Source organism: Crotalus tigris, unplaced genomic scaffold (genome assembly GCF_016545835.1).
Source record: "Crotalus tigris isolate CLP2741 ecotype Arizona unplaced genomic scaffold, ASM1654583v1 scf7180000017782.1332974, whole genome shotgun sequence".
NCBI lineage: Eukaryota > Metazoa > Chordata > Lepidosauria > Squamata > Viperidae > Crotalus > Crotalus tigris.
Window position 1 is genome coordinate 443,734 of NW_024096632.1, and position 21,152 is coordinate 464,885.

General features: G+C 41.3%; 1 protein-coding gene across 1 annotated transcript in view; it reads left to right on the top strand.

Moving 5' to 3' along the window:
• HMGA2 (high mobility group AT-hook 2) overlaps positions 1-21,152 on the top strand; it is a 289,643-nt gene that overhangs the window by 241,567 nt on the left and 26,924 nt on the right. Inside the window, exon 4 of the mRNA XM_039342254.1 lies at positions 13,703-13,735. Within this exon, the coding sequence (XP_039198188.1) occupies positions 13,703-13,735 (33 nt within the window). The remainder of the gene's footprint in view (positions 1-13,702; positions 13,736-21,152) is intronic.

Here is a 21,152-nt window from a genome sequence, read left to right on the forward strand (position 1 = left end):
GGGCTCACTCTACACAGCAGGGCTGCGCGGGATGGGTGGCAGGACGATAGTGCTGGCAAGGGTATGGGGTGGGGGCAGCTGCACCAGCTGCTCCGGCTGCCTCTGACCGCAGCAGTGACGCCGTTCCTGCCTCCTGCACCCACAGCCACTCCGCCAGCAACGCCCGGCCCAGCCGCATCAGCCGGTTCATCTGACATCAGAAAAGATTGAGAAGCAGCCTGGAAAAGCCGGACACACTCTGCTTTCTCTGAGAGCTGCTGCTTCTCAGGCCTTCCTCAGTATGGAGTTCCCGCCTAACTCCAGCTGCAAACGAGAAAGGTCTTTGTCAGGTTGATTCCTTGTATTTATCCTGGACCCTCAAGGAGGTGGCTGAATGGATTGGCGACTTGGGCTTTCCTCAGTACAAGTTAAGATCAGGTTTCCTTGCAAGCAGAAGGGGAGGATATTCTATATAAGTTCACACATCATATTATTAGGCCCTAGTTTCCTGAGTATGCCCCAAACTGACTTATTTAGGACATACACTGTGTCATAAATGTTGCTTTGCAATGACTGGATTCAAACATCACTTTAAGCATGCATTTTGGGTTATAGGAGCGTCTCATTCACTTGAACCAATGTGATCATATCTTTAAAATGGTACACCATCAATAATGTGGTTGCTAATATAGGTAGGTCCGGCTTATGAGCTGTTTGTGTTTAAGGAGATGCTCACAACAAATTCTAGTTTATTTGGTGAATGCCTGAAACATTCATTACTTCATCTAAGATTCTAAGCCAAAAACAGATGAAATGACAGGTGTATGTGACAGGGTTGGCACCATAATGTCTGTACCATGGGAACTTAATCTGGATGCTGATCGGTCTTTTTATATTCAGCTGTGGTTGATGTGAATACTGCCCCCTTGTGATAGTAACAAGTATGTAAAAACAACAACACAGAATGGCAAATCAGAGGAAACTTTAATGAATTGTATTGACTATGATAGATGATACTATTGTATTGACTATGAAAGATGATACTATGCCATGTATCATCTTTTGTATTATTAAAGCTATTGTTATATATTATTTTCATTAGCAAACCATTCCATGACAATGGATCGTGTAGAGAAGAACGGTAAGAAAAGAAAATATAGTGAGGATTTTTTACAATATGGTTTTACCTCAATAATTACAGCAGGAATTGAGAAACCGCAATGTCTTATTTGTTGTGAAGTTCTATCAGCCGAATCTATGAAGCCGAACAAACTAAAACGCCATTTTGATAGCAAGCATCCGAGCTTTGCCGGCAAGGATACCAACTATTTTAGAAGCAAAGCTGATAAACTCAAGAAAGCCAGACTTGACACTGGTGGCAAGTACCACAAACAAAAGGTAGGAGCCGTTGAAGCTTCATATTTGGTGGCACTCAGAATCACCAGAGCTATGAAACCTCATACCATTGCTGAGGATTTACTGTTGCCAGCGGCCAAAGACATTGTTCGAGTTATGATCGGAGACAAATTTGTTGCGAAATTGAGTGCAATTTCCTTATCTAACGACACTGTCTGCAGAAGAATAGATGACATGTCTGCTATATCCTTGATCAGGTAATCCAAGAAATTAAATCTGCTCCACTTCCAATATTTGATGAATCTATAGACGTTGCAAACTGCACAGTTACTGGTTTACGTGAGGTATATTAATGATGACGACTTTAAAGATGAGTTTCTTTTTTGCAAACCTGTTGAAACGACAACTACTGTACGTGATGTATTTGACACAGTTGGTTCATTTCTGAAAGAGCATAATATCTCTTGGGAAAAGGTTTGTGGTGTTTGCACAGATGGTGCTCCAGCTATGCTAGGATGTCGATCTGGATTTCAACATTTGGTACTGAATGAGTCACCAAAAGTCATCGGAACTCACTGTATGATTCATCGGCCAATATTAGCAACAAAGGCGCTGCCACAAGAGTTACAAGAAGTAATGAAAAGCGTCATAAGTTCTGTCAATTTTGTAAAGGCGAGCAGTTTAAACAGTCGACTGTTTTCGCAACTGTGCAATGAGTTGAATGCGCCAAACAATGCTCTGCTATTTCACACTGAAGTGAGATGGTTGTTGAGAGGAAAAGTTTTAAAACGTGTTTTTGAGCTTCGTGATGAACTCAAAACGTTTTTTAATCAGAAAGCAAGACCGCAGTTCGAAGCACTTTTCAGCGATAAAAGTGAACTGCAGAAAATAGCTTACTTGGTTGACATCTTTGCCATCTTGAATGAGTTAAATTTATCACTGCAAGGACCAAATGCAACATGCCTCAATTTGTCTGAAAAGATTCAAGCATTCCAAATGAAACTTCAGCTTTGGCAAAAAAAATTGGATGAAAATAAAATTTACGTTGCCTACCTTATCTGCTTTCTTTGAGGAACATGACATTGAATCAGACAAAAGGATTACGATGATAATTTCTGTGAAAGAACACTTGCACATGCTTTCAGACGAAATTTCATCGTACTTTCCAAATCTACCTGAACCCCATTTGCACTTGCCAGAAGCCCATTCACAACATATCTTTGTGAAACAAGGTTTTCCAGCTAGTTGGTTATCAAGTCTAAATACAGAAGTAGACTTGTTGTGGAAGATGATCTTCGTTGTACTCTTGCAAAGACTGCCCCGAGAATTTCTGATTTGGTGAGAAAGAAGCAATCTCAACCTTCACACTGACGTTGGCTTTTTACACATACTGTCACAAAATGTAGCAATATAGTTTACTGTTGTTCTATTAAGCCTGTTACCCATGCTACACCATGCTTCAAGATAAAATTTCATTTATTTGTAATTAGAAATAAATATTTCACAATATATAATTACATATTGTTTTTGTATTAATCACTATGCTTTAATTATGTTCAATTTGTAACAATGAAAATACATCCCGCATATCAGATATTTACATTATGATTCATAACAGTAGCAAAATTACAGTTATGAAGTAGCAACAAAAATAATTTTATGGTTGGGGGTCACCACAACATGAGGAACTGTATTAAAGGGTCGCGGCATTAGGAAGGTTGAGATCCACTGCTCTATTCTATATTGACTGGTTATACTTGCTCATCATTTCTATTGGAAGAAAGCTGGACAGCTCAACTATATTACAAATGCAATTGAAAATAATAATTCTGTATTGGAATATTTGTTTTTCTACAATCAAAATTGTTATTTTATAATATTGGAATTACAAAAGTGTTTAAAAGTTTGTGAAACCTTTTGAATTTTCAATATTTCTGCATAAATATGACATAAAATATTATATGTTCTCCATACAAATCAAAGCTAGACAAAGGGAACTCAGTTACACATGGTCAAAAATATTATATGTGTTCATTTATTTATTGAAGAAAATGATCCAAAGTTACACATCATAATGTAAAAGAAAATTAATATAAAATGGTTTATAGATGATATACAATTCCATCAATAATATCTGAGATAGACAAATCTTATGATATTAAATGGCTTATCACATGTGATGAATATATAAAAAAGAATGGCTTATCACATGTGATGAATATATAAAAATAGTATTGAGAAGATATACATCATATGATGCAGAAAATCATAGAATTTAAATTTGAAATTTAGGCACAACTTTTCTTAGTTATGTCGGAAAAAATCAACAAGAAATATAATAATTTAATGAGATTTATGCTTACAGCAGTAAGAATAATTTTTGTTCAGCTCTGGAACAAAGACACAATTCCAACAATACACAACAGTGGGATAGATTGGCCAAAATGAAGATCCTAAAAACATAGTTGTCAACGCTGTGACAATGGATGTCTTCGTTCTGACAACTGAGAACCAGCAGCATGTACAGAGCCGTTAGGCTCTGTTAACCTGGCGGCACTACCTAGAAGGGAGCAAAGTGCCTTTTTATTGGCAATTCATTCCTTCCTTTGCTGAAATTGCTTTACCTTTCACAGACTTATTGAAAATGGGTAAAGATGGGGGAAAGCCATGACCAGGCCAACCGCTAGCATGGACTGTGATTTGTCAAACTGCCTTTGAGAGCTTAAAGAGACTGTTTGCAGTTGAACCAATCTTAAAGCATCCCTGCCCGGGGGAGACATTTGTAATTTGTGCCGATGCTAGCGATGTAGCAGTCGGAGCAGTACTTTTGCAAAAGAATCATGAAGGAATCCTACAACCCTGCGCCTACACCTCAAAAAAATTCACTGAGTGCAAGAGGAGGTGGGCAGTGTGGGAGAAAGAAGCCTTCACAATCCATTAAGCTCTGTCAACCTGGCAGCACTACCTAAAAGGGAGCAAAGTGCCTACCGAAGTATGGACTGATCACAAAAACTTAGAGGCATTAAAAACCCTGCACAAACTTTCCCCTAAACAAGTACGATGGTCGCAGTATTTTAACCAGTTTAATTTTGCCCTAAAGTACATACAGGAGGAAAGAATTTTTAGCTGATGCTCTAGTCTATCCAGATTACCTCAGTATAAGAGCCAGCGAGAACAAGTCAATGAATTGATCATGCCTGCTCCACAGATTGTGTCTCAATTAACACCACAGAGAATCCACGAAAAAAACCAATCCCCGATGATTCTGTGACAAGAAAGCTGAAGCAAGAACTCCTCAGTGATCAAAGGTTTAAAGACAACCAAGCATCCCTAACCTGTAGGGATAGATTAGCCTACAAAGGGGGAAAATTATATTTGCCTGAGACCGTCCGCCTCCACACACTCCAGCACGGTCATGATGTGAAACAAGCCGGACACTTTGGCTATTTGAAAATTCTACACTTGATTTGCCGGCAGTTTTGGTGGCCATGTTTGAAAAAGGACGTGGAAAACTATGTCAAAAGCTGTGCAGCATGTGCCACCATGAAAAGAATTCCAGGGAACCCCCCTGGACTATTGCAGCCCATCACGGATCCTTCCCAGCCATGGAAAGAGATTGCAATGGATTTTATAGTTGAGTTGCCTGAAAGCAGAGGAAATACAGTAATATGTACTGTAATTGATCTTTTTTCGAAGCAGGCTCATTTTTTCACCTGCAAGGGACTCCTGTCGGCCCAGAAACTGGCCAAAATGTTTCTTAAGCACATTTATAGATTGCATAGCTCACCAAAATGTATAATCTCTGACGGGTGTGCAGTTTACGGCTATGTTTTAGAGAGGGTTTTGGCAATAATTAGCTCATCGCAGGGGTTGTTGTCAGCTTTCCATCTGTCTACGAATGGGGTGGCTGATAGTGGAGCAATACCTTATGCTATTTGGACTATCAACAAATGAACTGGACTGATCTCCCTTTTGCTGAGATGGCTTACAACAACATCGTTCATAGCAGCACACTACAAAACAGCTGGAGCCCCTTGTAGTCCAAATGGCATGACTTTGAACTGATAACTTCCCATAGGGCAGTTAAATGCAGTTTTCCATTCATCTCCTTTTATTCTTACTCAGTAGTATGCTTCCCTTAGATCTAGTCTGGTGAAGATACGCCCCTTCACCAGATGGATTGGTAGGTCCTTCAGGAGGGGGAGGGGGTACTTATTCTCCACACTCACACAGTTTAACTCTTTATAACCAATGTAGAGCCTCAGCGACCCGTCCTTTTTTCCTTAAATAAAATTGGAGCCCCCACTTGGGATTTTGCTGGGTCAATGAAGCTTCTGGCTAGGTTTTTATTCACATACTGCTGTAGTTCCTCCATTTCGAGAGGGGACATAGCATACATTTTTGGTTTAGGGAGCTTGGCCCCCAATAATATCTCAATGGCACAGTCATCACATTCTTTCTCGCTAAACACCTCTACTAAATCCTGGCACTCGCTGGGGATGTGCAGCTCATCGGGCAGGGGAATGGTGGCCACTTTTACTGTTTCTACTGATGGATCAGGTTCTCCAGTAACGTCAAAAGAATCGGCCTCAGATAATGTGGTAGAGCTGATACAGTGGTTGTACTGAGTGTTGTTTAAAGCTGTGAATTTTTGCATTGTTTTGTAATATTTTTGTATTTTTTTATTTTAGATTGATTTGTATTATTGTAACTTTGTATAAGCTGCTATGTGAGAGGGCAATTATATAAATTGAAATAATGAATGAATGAATGAATGAATGAATGAATGAAGAAAGAAAGAAAAAAAGTATTTTCCAATACCAATTTGGTTAGTCTCTTTTAATTGCTTGAATGGGTTCCTTGAATGAGCTTTTTATGAGAGTTCACTTGAATTTGTAAAGAGTATCCTTACAAATAATTTTGAGGTGTATTGTTTTCCATAATGTTATTCCCTCCAAAAGGTGCATACATATTATAATATATTGTAATTTGGGGGTCCCTAAAATGCTCGCATAACTTCCGAGCTTTGCCCAGAAATGTCACATATGAATTGACCAAACAATAGGTTGACTCAGCCTTCCATCCTTCCAGGGTAGGTAAAATGAGGACCCAGATTGTTGGGGGCAATGTAAATATATATATGCATTGCTTACTGGTGTACACCGCTTAGAGAGTGCTTGCACTTAAAGCGGTATATAAGTCACATAAATAAATAAATAAATATTCCCACTGTACAACTCCAGACATTATAGCAATAGCACTTAGATTTATATACCATTTCACAGTGCTTTACAGCCTTCTCTAAGTGATTTACAGAGTCAGCATATTGCCTCCAACAATCTGGGTCCTCATTTTACCAACCTTGGAAGGATGGAAGGCTGAATCAATCTTGAGCCAGTCAGAATCAAACTCCGGCTGTGGGCAGAGTCAGCCTGCAATACTACATTCTAACCACTGCGCCACCATGGCTCTTCCCATCTTATGGTGAAATTTCCTACAAAAATAGGAAGAAGTCATTTCATATACTCACAAAAATAAGTTGGGCAATCCTTTTATATCATTTGCATTAATTAAAACCTAGAAAATAATGCAAAGTAGAATGAAAATATAGAAAAATCTCATTCACAATATATTCTGTTTGCTTGTGATGCTTTATGAATACTAGGTTGGGTATTAAACTGAAAAAATAGAATTTAAGCAGAAATTACAACTACTTGTTCCACAAACCAGGGCTTTTTTAAGAAATAGAAATAAAAGTAATTGTGACTTACTAAATGGCTGAAATACATTTCTTAGCTACCCCTATCTTTTATACATCTTTTGCTAAATATGGTATTATACCTAGTCTGTAAGCTGAGGTTAAAAAAGACTCTGACTACATGTTTAAACTTTTTGGAATTCTGAATAAAGCCAGTTGGTTTTAATTACAGCTATGCAGAACAAAACATTATCATTCTAGAATGATTTTGCAATTGGGAATTCTGACATCCAGTTCCATTTTGGTGTAGCTCCTGTTAGAATCTGGTGTAAAATGCAAGTGATTTACTTCATCAGATAAATGAAAATAATCAGCAGAAAGATCAACAATTCAGTCTTTAGGGCAAGAAAATTTTAAGTAGCGGATTGCTTTTTTGAAGTTCCCTATTATATGGATGCTATTGCATGTATACTATTACGCTCATGCTTACAAATTTAAAAAGGGAAGATGAAGATTAAAGACTGCTATCTTACAATTTTTAGCTGTTTAGTTTTCTCTTGAAGGAAAAATACTACTCTAAAATGCAAATCCAAAACAGATTATGGAGGAGATTTGAGTAACCTCCTCTGATTTAAGATACATCGCCATACCCACTAATGCTTTTGATTTGCTAGTCCAGTGATGGCGAACCTTTTAGAGACCGAGTGCCCAAACTGCAACCCAAAACCCACTTATGCATTGTCGGGTGCCGGGTGGGCGTGGCTGTGGTGGTAACAGCAGACTGGGTTGGACTAAAAAGTTCAATCAATCAATTCCAACTTTGCAAGATCTTTTTTTTTCCAGCGAGAAGTTGAAATTGACTGATTGATTGGACCTTTTTTTTTTTTGTACATGGCGGCGGAGGCCTAAAGCGAAAAGGTTGTATAAAACCCAGCAGAGGGCCTAGGACTGGGGCGACAGTGCGTGTGCCCACAGAGAGGGCTCTGAGTGCCTCCTCTGGCACCCGTGCCATAGGTTCGCCACCACTGTGCTAGTCCTTAGCATGCATATGTGAATAAACTGTTTTAAAGCATCTTGGGAATGTTCTCCTCATTCATCTTATGGACTTTGGCATTCAGGAGATATAGTTTCTGTTTCCAAAACGTAATAATAAGGAATGATGTTATATTTGAAATGCATTATAAAATATCTTTATATTATTTGCTCAATAATACAAGTATTATTGTAACTGGATGTTTATGAGCAATGCAGTGTCTGGAAAAGGCCCATTCTCAATGCTCTAAAGGTCCTTTGTCATAACTTGTCTTTTTTTCATTTCTATCTATATCTCATATTCCTACGCCAACTTTTGTCTAGTTTTGGAATAAGTTCTGGAATGTCCAGTTTTGGAACTAAGTCATAAGTAACTGGTCTCAGTTTCCCTTTTAAATTGCTGAGCATTAATGATTTATTATTCCATACCTGAAAATGCAAAATAGCTAGGATGAAAAGATTTTGGGCTGTCCTTCACAAAATTAGAGTATTTGCTAATTTCAAGTATTTTTCTGTTTATTCATAATAGTTTTGTAGCAGCAGCAGCAACAACAACAACAATAGTTGGAAGGGACCTTGGAGGTCTTCTAGTCCAACCCCCATGATCAGGAAGGAAACCCTATATCATTTCAGCCAAATGGTTGTCCAGTCTCTTCTTAAAAACTTCCAGTGTTGGAGCATTCACAATTTCTGGAGGCAGGTTGTTCCACTGATTAATTGTTCTAACTGTCAGGAAATTTCTCCTTAGTTCGAGGTTGCTTCTCTGATTAGTTTCCATCCATTGCTTCTTGTCCGGATTTCAGGTGCTTTGGAGAATAGCTTGACTCCCTCTTCTTTGTGGCAACCCCTGAGCTATTGGAACATTGATATCATGTCACTTCTCATCCTTCTCTTCATTAAACTAGACATATCCAACTCCAGCAACTGTTTTTTATATGTTTTAGCCTCCAGTCCCCTAATCATCTTTGTTGCTCTTCTCTGTATTCTTTCTAGAGTCTCAACATCTTTTTTACATCGTGGTGAGCAAAACTGGATGCAGTATTCCAAGTGTGGCCTTACCAAGGCATTATAAAGTGGTATTAACACTTCACATGATCTTGGTTCTATCCCTCTGTTAATGGATCCTAGAGCTGTGTTGGCTTTTTTTGCAGCTGCAGCACACTCCTGGCTCATATTTAAGTGATTGTCCACTAGGACTCCTAGATCCATCTCATGGTTACCTCTATTGAGCAAGGTACCACCTATACTGTACTTGTGCATTTGGTTTTTCTTGCCTAAATGTCAAACCTTACTTTTTTCACCATTGAATTTCATTTTGTTAGATAGCGCTCAATGTTCAAGTCATCAAGATCCTCCTGTATTTTAAACCTATCTTCTGGAGTGTTGGCTATTCCTGCCAGCTTGGTGTCATTTGAACATATGATGAGTTCCCCATCTATCCCCTCATCCAAATCATTGATGAAGATGTTGAAGAGCACTGAGCCCAGAACAGAGCCCTGGGGCACTCCACTACACACTTCCCTCCATGTAGATGCAGTTCCATTGAGGACCACATGCTGAGTACGGCCAGTCAGCCAGCTACAAATCCATCTGGTGGTGATGCTGTCTAACCCACATTTTTCTATCTTATCCAGTAGTAGGTTCTGGTCTACTTTATCAAACAACATGTTTGGTAAAATATATTTTTTCTTTCTAAACCCAACAAACTGCTTTTTAGAGCCCAGATATATCTCAATAATGAGCCACATGCAGATCCAGATCATACAAGCCCGCTTGCCTCTTGCCTCTCTCTCCTGCTGATTACACCTGTACACATATTTATTCCAAAACCACATCAAACCCATGTACATTCTTGTAGGCTAACTGGTTTCTACTGCTCAAAAATCCCCTTTTTCTTGGCAGCGTTCCTGGCATTCATGTGACTCCTGCACACTGCAACTCAATGAAATCCTCTGAAACAGCTGCCAACTCACCAAATGTTCCATGAATTAGGTCCTGACACTTCAATGAGAGGAAGGACAGTGTTTGAAATAAGGCCAGCTCTGGCTTACTGCCTAGTATGTGTCACATAATTCTACCAGCTGCCCTTCTACACAACTCTTCATACTTTACAGACCACCAAGCAGATCCTTGAATACTTAAATGCTGTTTAGACTTGGAGCTGCCAGTATGTTTTCTCAGCCTCTGGCACCCACTGGCTCTAGACTGGGCTCAGAAAGTTTTTGTAGGCATTTGTTTTGTTTTGTTTTTATTTTTATGAATGACTGCAGAAGAGTAGTCTGCCAGAACTGAGGCACAATACTGCAGCCATTCATGGAAAAAAAGCAAAAGGAAACATTGTACTTTGGACGCAGACCAAAGTTTAGAGGAATCTTACTCATGCAGGGCTTTTCCTAACAACTCCGATAACAGCTTTGCCAACTAGATTACTGTTTGTGATTTAGAAAGCATAGAATTGTAATTGGAGATGGTTTGGTTATTCTTCTATAAAATAGTTCTGCCTTCTTCCCCCTTTCCCCCACTGTTTGTATTTTTATTCCTTATCCTGCTCATTTTGAGAAAAACTCACTTTTTTTACAATTTCATTTTTATATTTTCAGCAAGCTGATCCAGGTTTTCTGTATGCGCTGGGGAGGGGGTAAATAAGTTTCTAAATTTAGATTACATATATTCTATCTAATTTTACAAAGAAAAATGGGGTCTATCATACAAGGGGAAATTGTTTAGCTGCTACTGCTGATACATAATAATAGAAATTTTAGTTTTTGATAACATTATGATCAAAAATCCATTGTAAAAATTGGAAATGAGGGATTATATAGATCTTGGTTGCATATTAACTGCTAAAGCAAATTTGCCATGAACAAATGAGAGCTTGGCAGTTCTCAAACATTTCTTTTTATGATGGCAGTGAATGCTTATTCCTTGTGCTTATTCCCATACCTTAATTCATTGTATCCTAAACTTTCCACTAACAACTTAGGCATTCATACAGAAGAAATCGATACACACTTTTATGAAATTTGGCAGTATTCAGAGAGATTGTATTAAAAAATAGTTCACTATTTTGATATCCCCAGCATAAATGTGGTAAACTGTATCAGCTGTATCTCTATAGCAGTGGTTCTCAACCTTTCTAATGCCGTGACCCCATAATACAGTTCCCCATGTTGTGGTGACCCCCAAGTGGGTGTGGCCACCAATAAGAGGGAGTAGGACAGCTGGGGAAAAGGGGAAAAAATGGCGGACAGCGTGGTTTGACGACCCCCGTGAAATGGTCGTTCGACCCCAAATGGGGTCCAGACCCACAGGTTGAGAACCACTGCTCTATAGAGATCTGTCTGACTACTTCATGAACTTGACATATACAGAACACCTTGCTTGATGCTCAAGCCTGAGGCTTACTTAATCAGTAGCAAGTTAGTGAGAGCTAAACAACAAAACAAAAATGAACTGATCAACGCTTATCAACCTGGTGCTTTGATATTATGTCCCAGAATTTTCAGCCAGCCAGAGAGTACTCAGCTGGGGTAGGAGATACACAAATTACTCAGTGAGAGCCTCAGCTTCAATAGGAAATATTTTTTAGTCATTCATATGGGATATCTAGCATGATTTCTCAATCTTAGCAACTTTAAGATACCTGGATTTCAGCTCCCAGAATTGCCCAGTCAGAATGCTGGTTGGAGAATTCTGGGAGTTGAAGTCCAAACTTCTTAAAGTTGCCATTCCAAAATTAAACCTTTTACCAACTAAGTAAAAAGTGAATTATTGTGGCATATATTAGATTCAGCTCCTTGTCATGTTTCTCTACTAGTAATGTTGTTGTTGTTGTTAATTGCGAAGTCATGTCCGACCCATCGCGACCCCATGGACAACGTTCCTCCAGGTCTTCCTGTCCTCCACCATCTTCTGGAGTCCATTTAAGTTCACACCTACTGCTTCAGTGACTCCATCCAGCCATCTCATTCTCTGTCGTCCCCTCCTTCTATTGCCCTCAATCTTTCCCAGCATTAGGCCCTTCTCCAGTGAGTCCTTCCTTCTCATTAGGTGGCCAAAGTATTTGAGTTTCAACTTCAGGATCTGGCCTTCTAAAGAGCAGTCGGGGTTGATCTCCTCTAGGACTGACCGGTTTGAACGCCTTGCAGTCCAAGGGAGTCGCAGGAGTCTTCTCCAGCAACATAGTTCAAAGGCCTCAATTCTTTGGCGCTCAGCCTTTCTTATGGTCCAACTTTCACAGCCATACATTGCAACTGGGAAAACCATGGCCTGGACTATACGCACTTTTGTTGGCAGGGTAATGTCTCTGCTTTTTAGTATGCTGTCTAGATTTGCCATAGCTTTCCTCCCCATGAGCAAGTGTCTTTTAATTTCTTGGCTGCAGTCCCCATCTGAGGTGATCTTGGAGCCCAGAAAAATAAAATCTGTCACTACTCCATTTCTTCCCCATCTATTTGCCAGGAATTGAGAGGGCCGGATGCCATGATTTTGGTTTTCTTAATGTTGAGTTTCAAGCCAACTTTTGCACTCTCCTTCTTCACCCGCATCAAGAGGCTCTTTAGTTCCTCTTCACTTTCTGCCATTAGAGTGGTATCATCTGCATACTAGTAACGTTACTACACAATTAATTCTTGCTCTAGGACAAGAGTCCCCAAACACCAGGCCATGGCCTGGTACTGGGTCATGCCTTGTTAGGAGGTGAGTGGCGGGTGAGTGAGCAAATTCAAAACCATCCCTCCACGAAACCAGTTCTGGTGCCAAAGGGGAGGGGGCACTGCTCTAGAAGATACTTCAACTATAGATCTGGTAACCCTTTTATAAAATATTTATTTATTTATTTTATGAGACTTATATACCGCTTTAAGTGCAAGCACTCTCTAAGCGGTGTACACCAGTAAGCAATGTATATATATATTTACATTGCCCCCAACAATCTGGGTCCTCATTTTACATACCTCGGAAGGATGGAAGGCTGAGTCAACCTTGAGCCGGTGAGATTTGAACCGCTGACCTGCTGAACACAGTCAGCTAAAGTGGCCTGCAGTACTGCACTCTAACTGCTGCGCCACCTCGGCTAACAGCTATAATAGCTACTCATGAAGCTGAAAGTTGCCACTCTTAGGTTCCAAGTAGATTTAGACAAATCTTAAGGAAGACTCAGAATGATAAGTCACATAAAGATTTACATCTGTTCCTGATACTTGATCAAAACCAAAAGGAATTGAATTAGAGATTTTGAGTCCAAAATTAACTTCTCACACATCACCCTGTGATATATTATCTTTTCAGACTACCAAATATTTCAAAATTCTACAAAGAATAAAATCATTTCAGTCTGCTGTTAAGTATGGCATATCTACAGTATATATGTTTAAAGCTAAACTAGACATGATTTAGAATATGCAAATTACCTGCCATTCTATGTAAACCTCAGTACTGTAAATGCATGAATCAGATTATCAGCATAGTTGTAAGCAAGGATAAATATGCCATCTTGCATATTATGCTAAAATAGCATTTTTCTAGATATATTACATTAAAAAATATAGCAAGTTTTATTTATGTAAATTGTTTAAATTATATTTTAATATACACATATATATCATCTGGTTTTATTTTTGTTTTGTTGTTTTGCAGCCACAGCAAGTGGTCCAGAAGAAGCCAACTAAGGTAAAAAATATTATTAATTCAATTCCTTGTATTAGTTTGTCGTGCTTCTTTACTTGAATCATTACTATAAAATGAATGGAAATATATGTACATTTTACAAGTACTTACAAAAGAATGACCAAATAATTATATGCATATTTTTTAAAAAAGTCTTTTGCAAAGACTAAAAATATACCATGACATATCATTTTATCAATTTATCAATTTAGATTCCCACTGACTTCTTTTTGCTGCATTTCAAACAATATGCAAGAAATGCTCTGATCTGTTTAATTGTTTTGAAATACAGAAGCAGGTTATGGTTATTTTAGTTTGATTATCTTAAAGTACAATTGCAGATTTTTTTTACATGAATAGGGAAGAGAAGCTCAAAATCAAGTTCCATTTCCAGGGGCAATGAGAAATCAGAAAACTCAAAACTGTAATCACCTCCAAAATAAATATAATTTAATTGCCAGTCAGCATGTGAACCTTTTCTGGCCATTTACTAACATGGCATAATGTCATGAAATCTTACACTTTTGTGCAAAATTTTCACTTTACTGAAAATTAGAATAGAAAAATATTTGATATGTGTACATTTGAAGTAAAGTTAATGAGAAGGGCATAGGATAGAACAGCGGTTCTCAACCTATGGGTCGCGACCCCATTTGGGGTCGATCGATCATTTCTCGGGGGTCGCCAAACAAGGCGATCCGCCATTTTTCCCCCTCAGGGGGCGCCGCCGCGCATGCGCGCTGCGCATGGGGGCGGCACCACGCATGCGCAGCACGTTTGTGTGACGGGAGTCGCTGTCACACAAACGTTGAGAAGCACTGGGATAGAATATAAGTTAGAATATTAGTAATTAATTGTAAGTGAGCAACCTCCTTGATAAAGCTTAGCTTCGGGATGAAATAAAGCTGCTAAAATGAAAAAAAAGATAACATTTTGGATGAAAAATTGATAGCCTTTTCTGTACTAGCAGTGGTGAAATGCTAAGAAGGATAGAGCTCTCAGTGAAATAATTTTATGAAATTTCATTGATTAATTTTGTGATATTATATAGTTGACTGGTGAATATTATTTAAATCCTGCTAGTAACTTCAATTCCCAGGGAAAAAAAATATGTGAGCAATTCAAAATTCAGTCTGCTAAGGAATCTATAAAGCATTGGTGTCAAACTCACCACTTGACGTGTCACAATGTATTGTGACTTTTTTTTGTATTGCTGGAGCTGGGGTGGGCACAGCGTCTGCATGATGCAACTGGCCTGCAGGCCAACAGTTTGACACCCCTGTGTATAAAGCTTTCCTTCATTGCATTTGCTAGGTACTTTGTAGATTGCTCCCACTTCAGCAGATGTTTGGAAGAATCTCAATGGTGATAGGGACCTCACATTTCCATTCACATTCTCAGTTGTAGCTAGTTCTTTTGCTGGACCAACTGAGAGAAAGTCTGGATTTTAGGACATAATTCTAGTGCATTCAACAGGTATTGAAATCACTCTGCAGCCATAGATCCAGGCGGCAGAGGACTTTTCCAAGTGGCAGCGGTGGCAGGGCAATCCATGCGGGGGGTGGAGGGAAATGGTGGTGGCAGAGCGATCTGTGCGATGGGAAACGGCAGTGGCAAGGCGATCCATGCAGTGGCTCAGCCAGGGCTCGGGGGACTGTTCGCTCCACTCTTTCCATTCCTTGGGGCACCAATCATCCCTGCCCCCCAGAAGTCAAAATCTGACTGTGACCACCTCAACCCTGATCAGAAGGCACTGGCTACGGGGGCAGACAGAGGTTCTGCTCTCCCAAAAGGCTGCCAACTCCTGGCTGGCAATCTGTCTGGCGGCCCCACCCTATCAGCACCTAGTCAGAGTTGGAGGAGGAGAGGCCACGCTGGGGATCTGGCCATCACCACCCAGGCCTCGCTCTGCGCAGAGGATGGAGCCTTCGTAACCGAGGCTGCAGAGGGGCGCCCAGCAGGGCAGGGCAGCCGCCCATGTCTGGAACCCCTGGCCAGCCATTGGTTGATGGCGGGGAGACAGCCCAGCTTCCCGTCACTGCTGGCCATCCGGGTTCTGTGGCCCAGTGCCCCCCCCGCAGCTCGTAAGGCCAGGATTGCGGCTGGAGCGCTGGTGTGGCCAGAGCTGCTTGGCCCTCTGGCTGCCTCCTCCCGGCCATGTGGCAGACCCAGCAGCGCCGCCTGTCACTTTAAGGGGAGTGGCTGTGAGGGATGTGCCCGGTGCAGGACTCTGGGTGAAGAAAGGGCAACCCGCTGGGGAGGGATCAAAGCCGCCCCTACCCAACCGCTCTTCCAACTGGGTGTCCTGCTCACTTCTTTCACAACCGGCCCGGCTGCAGCCGCTGAAGCACCGCCTGCCTTGTCTGGAGCTGCCCCCAGCTGCCGCCTCGGCTCCTCCACTGCGGGAGGTTAGTGCACCACCAGGGCTGAGGTCGCGAGGGGCCGGGCAGGATGGCCATGGGACAGCTGGCACTAGAGTTCAGTGACTGCTACCTGGACAGTTCAGGCATCTGCAAGCGGCTCTGGTGCTCTAAGCAGGAGCTGGAACGCACCAACAAATTTCTGAAGGATATGGTCAAGGACAGCAATGCGCTCATCAGGGCCATCAAAAGTAAGCAGCAGTCCCACTGTGCAGAGCCCCACACCCACCCGGGCTGTAGTCCCCTGAACGGCAGCAGCAGGGCGATCCATGTGGCAGGTGGGGGCGAAACCTGGCCCACTTGTTCCACTGTCGCTTTTGGCTGAGCCACATCGCACCAGAATTGGGCGCAATATGCGAGGTGGCAGACAACTGTGTCATGCCTAAACTGGCCTTTTGCCGCCTGTGCCCAGTGCCATTGCCATGAGGCCACGGAACAAGCGAGGTGGAGGTAAGGAACCGGGTTGGGGCTCTGCGAGGGTTGGGTTGGGGCAGCGGGAGAACAGCACTCTGCGAGGGTTGGGTCAGATGCACATGGTGCTGCTGCCTTGCTTTCCATGCTGTGCTGGGGCTGGGCTTGACTGGGCAAGGAGCCTCCTCACCGCTTCTTCCCCCGGTGACGTTGGGAGCGCCCATCCCACCTACCACTCATCCCAGGACACCTGCTGCCATCCCGTGTTCTCCGGCCCATTGCTGGCTAGCCGGGCGCACCAAGCTCGGGCCTCGGGCAATTGGAGACCGGAGTGAAGCAAGAACCGTGGCTGCCTGGCTCCTCCACCTGAGGACGCATGCAGGGAGAGGTTCCGCCCGGCTCAATAAGCCATGGTCTACCCCCAGAAGGAGCAGGAGGATGGAGAAGGAGGGCTAGCTGGGGACGGGCTGGAGAGCACAGGACGGCGGCAGCTGCCCTGGGATGAGCAGTAGGTGGGGTGGGCGCTCCCGATGTCTGCGGAGAAAGAAGCCATGAGGAGGCTCTGCACCCAGTCGAGCCCTGTACTGGCATAGCACATAAAGTGAGGCAACAGCCCCATGTGTGTCCCCATGCTCAAGCATGCCCCAGCTCCGGGCAAGTCGAGCCATGACATCTGCGGCAGAAGAGCACAGGTGGGCAGTGGAAGGCACGAGGAGTCCAAATCCCAGCACAGCCCCTCCCCACTCTCCTCCTCCCCCCTCTCAGAAGAGCTGCGGGGCTCAGGAGCCTCCCCCCATACCCCTGCACCACCCCAGGGAAGAAAACCATCACGAGACACTCTTCTGTTTAACTTTTTTTCATCCTGCTTTCATGAGATGGCAGCGTTTGGTAGGGGGTGTAGCCACCCCCTTCTCCCCTAAGCCATCAGCTGAGCAAGATGCCCTCCTGCCCACTGCCCCACCTGCCAGAGACCCCTGAATCTCCCACAACCCGTCCCGGCCCCCACAGGCATCCCTTCCCAGGAGCAACATCAAGCTGGCCACGCCCATCCTGGCCATGCCCACCCAGTCTGCTGTGACCACCATAGCCATGCCCACCCAGTGGGGGGCCACACCCACCCGGCATCCAGCGATACATAAATTGGTTTTGGGTTGCAGTTTGGGCACTCGATCTCTAAAAGATTTGCCACCACTGCACTAGACCATACTGTCTCTATACTCTATACAGATACTCATATCCTACAGCTCTGGTGTACTCACAAGGAGGCTGGAGTTTTCTCTTCACCACACACTCTCCTTTCAAGCAAAACATTTTCAAAAACTAACAAATTTCAATTTGTCACAAACTGTTTTTTTAAATAATGTGCTACAAAAATAATGATGGAATTGTCTGTACTATTTGTTTAGTAATGATAGGGCAGCTTTATTGAAAATTGAGTGATTATCTTTTCTCCAAAACAGTTCTAGTTATTTATGACCAAACATATTCCCTATTTTGTTTGAGAACTGAAATGTCAATTCTACTCACAATTATTAGTAATAGAAAATTTTTTGACAAAATATCAGACCATAGAATCTAATCCAAAATATCAAGTTTGAAACTATTTCTCAGTATTTTTTAAAAAGATTTATCTCAGAACAAAGTATCAAAAGGCAAGGGACATTTTCACTTCCTGCTTTCTTCTCCATTTTTCATTAAATATTCTGTCTGTGAAAAAAGTATAAGGAAAACACTAAGAACACACATTTTAGAAATATTTTTCAAAAATGCATAGGAAAGAAAAAACCTTGAAACAAATTGTCAAGATGTCAGACTCTGACGAATGTGTTCTGTTTTTTAAAATCTTTTTTAACCTTTCTGAATTTCAGAAACTGGGCCCCAAAACAATCATAACTGTTTTCTATAGACAAGAACAGGATAAGCCTGAGAGGGATGACATACCTAAGAGGGATGTGAATCCTGTCATAATTTACATTCAAGTGCTTTACTACTCCCTTTTGTTTCCTACTATCAAAATGATTTTTAAAGACAAATATAGTTCATATTCAAAATGAATGAGAAGATGAGCTCATGCAGACTTCTTAATCTGAGTTATCTGAATAGGAAGGAGTGAAAAATATAAACATAGGACTCCATGGAAGTTCATAAATCTTTTGCTGCCTTCTGAAGAGTCACTTCCTTTTCCATCTAATATTTCTAATATCTGTTTCTTTCTAATATCTTCACAGATGTTTTTTCTATAATGCTTTTTCAATTAAGTCAGAAATATATTCATCAATGAGTTGAGATCAATGAGGCTTTGAGATGTTATACCCAGCTTTCATACCCATAATGTTTTTTTGCCCTTTGAATTAGTGGCCTAAAATAGTCTAGAGCGCAGTTCCACCATCTTGAATATGTTGGACTTCAGTTCCCATATGTGGTGTCTATAGGATTATGGGAGCTGACATCCACCTTATCTGAAGAACATCAAGTTAGAGAAAAAAACAAATCCAAGAATAGTTTAAATCTGAAAACAAATGATTGAAGAAAAATGTTTTCATCCAGCAAAGTAAATTTCTGTATTTCTGCTGTTATAAAATACATATGCATGTTTCTGTATAGTTTGCTTAAAAATTCCCTGCAAGTAGATTTGGCATCATTTTCTAGCAGCTGTTACAAGAATATAAATGTTGGTGGCATCCACACAATATGTCCTTAGTTAAAAACGCAGTGTATTGTATGAACATACTAAGCCTATCACTATTGGGACAAGATTGGGGCAGTTTTGATCCAAATTGCACAAAGGCAGCTGCAAGTCAAATTAGCTTGCCCCAGACAGCTATGTTGTACAAAGCGAAAAGAAATTAGTCATCTGCAAGATAGTAAGACAATTCTGCCCAGTCATTTTCCAAGAAATTAGAAAGAGATATGACGTGACTGAAAATACAGTGGGCTATTACAATATTCATTGTCAAGGTCTGGCATACATGAAACATCTCATTCAAATATCAGTTAACAGCAATGCTCAGGTCACATTCACTATGGCCTTGCCTTGCCTTGTCTTGCCAGTCAGAAAGAAGTCATTGACCTATTTCCATATCCTTGCTGGTGCAGGATCAGAGGATACAGGAAGAATTGGAGAAGATGTGCAAGGACTCCTGAGTTCCCTAACCCTAACGCTAACCCAGAACCATAAAAAAGAACAGTAATAGGGTTGGCCATTATGAATCTAGTCATCATATAATCATATATTGAAATAATCTTCCATTATTTTTTTCTAGCTATTTATCCATTAGTTCTTGAAAAGAAGCTCTGGCTTCAATTGAATATTAATCTTTAAAATTCTCTTTATCAATTTTCTATCTTTTTTATACTGTATGTCCATCAAGCACAATAGCATGTATATGTATTTCAGTCCAATAGCTTTTAGCTTTTTTACAAGTCCATCAAAGGTAATAAAAGTTCCTACTTGGTGTTTATATTTCCAGCAGGTTAGAAGTCCTATATATATATTGTCATGTGTCTGACTAATGAAACACTTCAAAGAACTTTCAGGCATTTTTAACCTAAAAAGCCTTTATTAGTGTAAAGGAGTGTCAGCATGGCATGGAGAATGCCAAGATCTGAATTTCCCTTCCTTTGTACATACATTCCAGGCATTTCCCTTCCCCTATTTTGGGGTCATGATTCACATCTTCCAATTAACCTGGAGGGTAAAGATTCATTTCCGTTCCCTTCCGCGTGTTTTTCTCTCCTCTCTCATTCTCATTTGAATTAACTCTAAAAGTACCAGACAGTTCTGCATATTTTGTCAAAGCAAGAATATTCAATATTAGCAGCATTGACATCCGGCCCCCATTACAAAAAGGATAGATCCTGTAATGTAAACAAAAGCATAAGTTAATGACTAGTTTTCGGTTTGTTGGGGTATTTCGCATGAAACCTTTTGACGAGCCTGTCAGCTTTCACCTCACTGGATTTCACCCAGGTGGCTTCAGACAACGGGTATCCCTTCCATTGTACTAGGTACTGCAATTTCCCTTTAAAAATTCTAGAGTCAAGAATATATTTCACTTCATAGTGGGTCTGTCCTGCAACTACGGGGGCCCAGGTGCCTTCTTTGGGGGAGGTCTTAAAGTGGAGCCCCGATAAGGTTTCAACAAGCTGCAGTGAAAGACTGGGTGAATTCTCCCTAAAAGTCTAGGGAGTTTTAGTTCTACGGTGACTGGATTGATGGTCCTTACTATGGGGAAAGGCCCCAAGAATTTTGGTCCCAATTTCTTGCTGGGCAATTTGAGGCATAAATATTTAGTTGACAAATAAACCTTTTCCCCAACTTGGAATGTTCTTTGGGGAGCCCTCTTTCTATCAGCCTGCTTTTTATAGGTTTCAAAAGTCTTTTTTAAAGCAGTTTTTGTGTTTCTCCAAACTTCCTCCCACCCCCTCACCCATTGGTCAAGTGTCTGGGAAGTGGAGGGCAACTGAGGGTATTCAGGTATTGGGCTGAACTCTTTTCCTGTGGCCACTCTGAAAGGCATGTAGCCAGTGCTGCTGTGCACAGAATTATTGTACGCCACCTCTGCAAAAGGGAGGAGGTCAGTCCAGTT